We start from the raw sequence: 6,509 nt of genomic DNA on the forward strand, positions 1-6,509 counted from the left end.
CTTTGAATTAATAGATTGCCACTAAGGGATTATATATGCAGGGAAGAAATACTATCTAATTTTTGAATCTTGAAAGAGTTATATTCCCTATTGAAATTGTATTTTATACAATTAGGATAACACATTTAAAATATATTTTTAAGTTTTTATTTAAATTCAAGATACTTAACACACAATGTAATATTACTTTCAGGTGTACAATATGGTGATTCAACACTTCCATACAGCACCCAGTGCTCATCACAACAAATGCACTCCTTAATCCCCATCACCTATTTAACTCATATCCCCAGCGACCTCCCTTCTGGTAATCATTAGTATGTTCTCTATAGTTAAGAATTTGTTTCTTCAGGAACCCTCCTACACTGTTGGTGGGAATGTAAACTGGTGCAGCCCCACTGGAAAACAGTGTGGAGGTTCCTCAGAAAATTAACAATACAACTCCCCTATGACCCAGCAATAGCACTGCTAGGAATTTACCCAAGGGATACAGAAGTGCTGATGCATAGGGGCACATGGACCCCAATGTTCAGAGCAGCACTCTCAACAATAGTCCAAACATGGAAAGAGCCTAAGTGTCCATCAACGGACGAATGGATCAAGAAGATGTGATTTGTCTATACAATGGAATACAACATGGCAATGAGAAAGAATGAAATCTGGCCATGTGTAGCAACATGGATGGAACTTGAGGGTGTTATGCTGAGCGAAATAAGTCAGGCAGAGAAGGACAGATACCATATGTTTGGACATATAGGTAGATTACGAGGAACTTAACGGAGGACCATAGGGGAGGAGAAGGGAGAAAATAGTGGGGGGAGAGGGAGAGAGGCAAACCATGAGAGACTCTTGAATGCTGAGAACCAACTGAGGGTTGATGGGGATTGGGGGGGAGAGGAAGGGGGGTTATGGACATGGAGGAGGGCACTTGTTGGAATGAAAAACTGGGTATATGGAAACCACCTTGACAATAAGCAATTTAAGAAAGAAAAAATAAAAGAATCTTTTATGGTTTGCCTCCCTCTCTGTTTGAAACTATTTTCCTCCTTCCCTTCCCCATGGTCTTGTGTTAAGTTTCTCAATTTCCACATATGTCTGAAAACATGATATCTTTCTCTGACAGATTTCACTTAGCATAATACCCTCCAGTTCCATCCATTTTGTTGCAAATGGCAAGATTTCATTCTTTCTCATTGCCAAGTAGTATTCCATTGTATGTATGAATCACATCTTCTTTATCCATTCATCAGTTGATAGACATTTGGGCTCTAATAGCACTATTAGGAATTTATCCAAAGGATACAAGAGCATGTTTCTTTACAATGAAAGGTCTAATTAGGGGCGCCTGAGTGGCTCAGTCGGTTAAGCGTCCAACTTTGGCTCAGGTCATGATCTGACACCTTGTAAGTTCAAGCCCCACTTGTCATCTGTGCTGACAGCTCAGAACCTGAAGCCCACTTCGGATTCTCTCCCTCTATCTATCTCTCTGCCCCTCCCCCACTTATGCTCTGTGTGTCGCTCTCCTTCAAAAATATATCAACATTAAAAATTTTTTTCGAAAGAAAGAGGAGGGCACTTGTTGGGATGAGCACTGGGTGTTCTATGGAAACCAACTTGGCAATAAACTATTTGTAATAAATAAATAAATAAATAAATAAATAAATAAAATATTTAAAATATTTTCTAAGAGAAAAAGGTCTAATTATATTCTGATCAAATAATAGAGAAAACGAATTGAATCATGTGTGTTAGAAGTGAAAAAGTATATAATGAGCAATTAGTAAAAATAAAAATTTCCAAATTAATGAGGTAAGGGGGAGGGACAGAAATGAACAGAAACTTCACTGAGCTATTAGGGAGAAGAAAAGGATAAACGCTGTATTTAGGAAAAAGTAAAATCAGTAATTAGCACAACACAGAAAGATAAAATGATCTGGCGCGCCTGGGTGGCTTAGTCACTTAAGCATCCGACTTTCGCTCAGGTCATGATCTCGCGGTTCGTCAGTTCGAGCCCCGCATCGGGCTCTGTGCTGACTGCCAGCTCGGAGCCTGGATTCTGTTTCAGTCTGTGACTCCCTCTCTCTCTGACCCTCCCATGCTCACGCTGTCTCTCTCTCTCTCTCCTAGAAATAAATAAAAATTAAAAAAAAAAGAAAGATAAAATGATCATAATTATACGAATTTAAATGGACTGAATCTCAAGACACTAATGTGGGATGAAGGAAAAAAACATATACAGTTGAAGTGTATCTTAAAGATAAATACGCAAAATAAAGACTTAGGCAAAAATACACAAGGTGAGTGGCAGCAAAATAAAAGCAGCAGTGGTGATGTACTTATCAAAGTACTCAAGGTCAAAAGCGTTCAAAAAAGGAAGCAAACAAAAAAGGAAACAAGCAAACAAAAAAGACAAAACAAGGAAAATACATAATGTCATTATTCAACATGGCCCACAATATACACTTTAGGATGCCCCTTCTCCCCCGCTCCACAAAACACAGAACCACAAGGAAAAAAGCTTTTAAAATATTATTGCATTTATTCTTTTTATAATATAACAACTGAAGTACACAAAAAAGTCAGAGTAAACAAACATTAATCACCAAACTAGACTGAAATCCTTAATGACTACTCTGTACCTATCAAAGAATTTATTTTCTTCTCTTATATTCATGAAAGTTCTACAATTCAATGAAGTATTTTAGCTCCAAACAATTTGTTTTTTTAATTTTTAATGTTTACTTTTAAGAGAGAGAAAGAGACCGAGTGTGAGCTGGGGAGGGGCAGAGAGAGGGAGACGCAAGATCTGAAGCAGGCTCCAGTCTGCGAGCTATCAGCACAGAGTCTGATGCAGGGCTTGAACTCATAAGCCATGAGATCATGACCTGAGCCGAAGTCGGACTCTTAACCAACGAAGCCACTCAGACACCCATTACAAAGAAAATCTTGAGTAATGTTTACCAGTTTAGATTTAACAGGCCACAGGATTATGGCCTCAAGTTCCTGGAAATGGCACTCCATGTCCTTCAGGCAGGTGTGAGCGTCCTGCTGTTCACGATGGATGCGCTCAAGCATTTTCTTGCCATGCTCCTCAGCAATGCAGGGGCTCTTCTGCCACTGCTGGACGCGCTGGGGCAGAATATGACAGATGCGCCTAGAAAGGGAGACAACAAGTATGGAATGGGTAGGTAGGGACATTAAGAGAAGAAATGAGTGAGTGACCGAATGGTGATGAATAGCTGATGGAATGGTGGATGGATAGGTGGGTAAGTGACTACAAGGGGGATGAGTGGGTGGGTGGATGGAATGGGGATGGGTGGTTCAGTGGGCAGGTGACCGTAAGAGCGAATGGACGAGTGGCTGGGTGGATGAATGGTGAGAGGATACACAGGTAGAGAGACAGACTTATGGATGGCATCTATTACGCCTTACTCCACACCCTGTTGCTTAACTTCACTCACTCAGCGGCCAGCTTCATGCCACAGTCATCTGAGCAGTACTTGGAGCCTGGCCGGGTGGGATACACACAGCCAGGTCCCAGGCACTGCTGCACCGAGGGCGGATCCTCGGCAGCGGTCTTCTCCAGGTGTTTATGCTTTGCCATGGCCTTTCGCTGCTGCTTCTTCTCTTTCTGTGGAACAAGAGTGGTCAAGGCAGGGACGGGAGAGTTGATGTCAGCTTCCTAACCTTGCAACCCAGCCCCGTGTTCCACCCGACCCCTGTCTTCATGTCCCCCATTCCACCATTTCTGTCACCTTGCATTCCACCTTTTCATCCAACTTCTTTTTCTTCACATTCACTGCTGCTTTCTGCAATGCAGGATCCGGCAACTGGGTCTCCTCAGGGTCACTCATCCAGGACTGTAGGCCAGGAAAATGACTGCAGGTCTTCCGAATTTGTGTCTTAGATCATGCTGAGACACTGCCTCACTTCATCCTCCAAATTGATGACCCTCTCTGTCTTCACTGTCCCCTTCTTTCAAACCAGAGGCCCTGTCATACACTCATCAGGCTTTGTCAAAAGTCCCCTCTGCAAATGTCCTGGCATAAGGTTCAGCCCTGAGGAAGGTCCTTTTCAGACCACAGCTGGAGTGGAGTGAGAGCCCTCCTTTACTGCTAATGGCACTGCCAGCATCTGGTACTTTTGGGACAGCCTGGACTTCTGCGGTCCAAAGTAGGCAGCTCTGATTTAATGGACAGTGGGCAGTGTGACCACGGCAAGGTATCTGCGGATATTACAGGCAAGAGCTGAAGGGCAAACCCTTGCACTAGCTCCACTCCCCTATCTGCCCGGTGTCCTGAACTCACCAGAGCCTGGGAATTACAAGTAGGGCTCCTGTGCTGCTGGGAGGAGGACTCTGGGTCGGCCCTGAGTGGGAACAGACTTACCCTGTGCCAACACTCCTGGTCCCACCTTCTGGCCAACATGGCCAGGTCTCACTGCACCTGCCGGGGACTGAATGGCACCACCTGGCCCTGCTTGCCCACTTTATCCAGACACACCTGGCCGGTCCTTGCTGCCCCCACTTTGCCCACCAGAATGCATAAAGCCCTGTCTATCTGCTCAAAAAGCCTCGACCACACTCCCTCACACTTGGTCAACTCAGCCTGCCCTGCCCCATCCTTCAGAACATACTTGCTACCCTGCTTGCCCTGTACCATGGACCCACACGACATCTCTGCTTAGCCCACCCAAACATTCGTGACCCACCCGTCGGACATGCTCCACCCACCCGCTGCCCCACCCAGTCTCTACAGGCCCCGCCCACCAGACTGCCCTCTTGGACACACCTTACACTCCCAGTCCTGTGAGCCCCATGCACTGCACCAAGGCAAACCTAGCCTTGCCCCATATAATCATCCAAGGCCCTTCCCTCTTCCCAGACTCTCTCAGCCTCATATGCTCCTCTCACTTCCTGTACCTATCCAGTTCTGCCTTGCCTTCCATGTCCTAGGCCATGCCAAGCCCTATCTATCCCCACTCCCTAGTGCACATGCCAGATCATGACCTGTCTGCCTTGACTCACTCACCTAAAATAATTTCATGATTTTTATTCTGAGAGTAGTCTTATGGGAACCTAGTAGCACCAAGTAAAATATGTAAATATACAAAAAATGTATATATATATACAAAATAGATGTAGATCTGTGCACACTCATACATTTATATATACATATATATATATGCATACACACACACAAAAATCACTCCCAGTGATTAAAAGAGCAGGCACACACACGGAAAGAATATACCCTTTTGAAGAAGACAATTATCAGCTGGAGAACTCATACTATTCTTGAGCTAGAGATGCAATATTTACTAAAAAAAAAACTGGCCCTGGATTTAGTCTTAAAGGAAGTGTAAACGCATCTCAATGAATGAGTATCACATAAAGAGCAAGCACACACGCTGAAAGAATATACACTTTTGAATAAGACAATTATCGGTCGGAGAACTCGTACTACCATTGAGCTAGAGATACAATCTTATTACAAAACTGACCCTTCAATTAGCCTGAAAGGAAGTCTGAACACATTCTAATGAATGAGTATCACATAAGGCACAAATCAGTTGTGTTTGAAATTAATAAAATGTTTAACTTTTGAAAACTCAAAAGGCACTTTTATGTAACTCGTGGTAAAAAGAAAAATCACTGCAATTGAAAAAAAAAGTACACCTAATAAGACCAAAAGCAATACATACCTAAACGTGGAACTTCAGGATGAAAATATGAGAAAAGAAAAACAGAAATTAGTGACCCTTGCGTTCACCTCAGATTCGAACGAGTCACTATCCTGACCGAAATCCATTACTTCACCCCCCCATTACCAACGCCAAAATCCACTTTAATCACCCCCCACACATACCTCTCCAGTCACAGAGCCTACAGACCCTCTTCAAAGTCCTTAAAAATACCTCAACACCGAACAGACGCTTAAGTGTCCGGGGCCGCCAAGCAACTGCACAAAATGGCGGGTAGAGCTCCTTCCGGCTGGTTCCGGTAGCGACCTTAGCTCCGCCCCTTCTTGGATATGCTGGGTTTGCGCTTGCTCAAGGTCCCCTGCAGAGCAGAGTTGATACATAGACAAAGGTTGGAAGAACATGGCTACAAAGAAACCATACAGCTACACGTGAGCCATTCTGCAGAACATCACCACAGGCCTCCATGGACGCAGCAGTTTCTTGAGACGTCAGTACCAAGTTTCCTATATTGGAGTGATGGATCATTGCATTAATGTATATGGCAGGAAAATTGATCCCGTTATCATTTCCGGTTACTTTGAATAATTTCATATCAGTACTATTTTACTATCTTCTATTATTTCAATCATGTGGTAAGCAATGAGGAACAAAAACAAACAAAAACACATAAATCATCTTTTTAGTCAAGGAAGGAGAAAAAGATCTATAGGAAAGCCAGGAAAAAGAGATGGCAAAATGTATGAAAGGAGGAATAAGTTCATATTTGAAGTTCATATTTGATTACGTAGTCAGTAATAAAAAGTTAT

The 6,509-nt window shown here is 43.3% G+C and overlaps 1 protein-coding gene across 2 annotated transcripts; it reads right to left on the bottom strand.

The window, feature by feature from the left end:
* Positions 1 to 2,881: 2,881 nt before the first annotated feature.
* Positions 2,882 to 6,064, bottom strand: LOC120226874 (CXXC-type zinc finger protein 1-like). Of its 2 annotated transcripts, XM_039225037.1 has the most exons (5): positions 5,868 to 6,064; positions 5,704 to 5,715; positions 3,756 to 3,860; positions 3,462 to 3,631; positions 2,882 to 3,154 (listed from the first exon to the last, which is right to left on the bottom strand). In XM_039225037.1, exons 3-5 carry the CDS (start codon positions 3,852 to 3,854, stop codon positions 2,905 to 2,907), a joined length of 519 nt encoding a protein of 172 aa, XP_039080968.1. In that variant the 5' UTR covers positions 3,855 to 3,860; positions 5,704 to 5,715; positions 5,868 to 6,064; the 3' UTR covers positions 2,882 to 2,904. The 2 variants fall into 2 exon arrangements, with proteins under 2 accessions (XP_039080968.1, XP_039080967.1); XM_039225036.1 differs by lacking the exon at positions 5,704 to 5,715.
* Positions 6,065 to 6,509: the final 445 nt, after the last annotated feature.

The sequence above is a fragment of the Hyaena hyaena genome, unplaced genomic scaffold (genome assembly GCF_003009895.1).
Source record: "Hyaena hyaena isolate Hyena2069 unplaced genomic scaffold, ASM300989v1 scaffold_1876, whole genome shotgun sequence".
Classification (NCBI taxonomy): domain Eukaryota; kingdom Metazoa; phylum Chordata; class Mammalia; order Carnivora; family Hyaenidae; genus Hyaena; species Hyaena hyaena.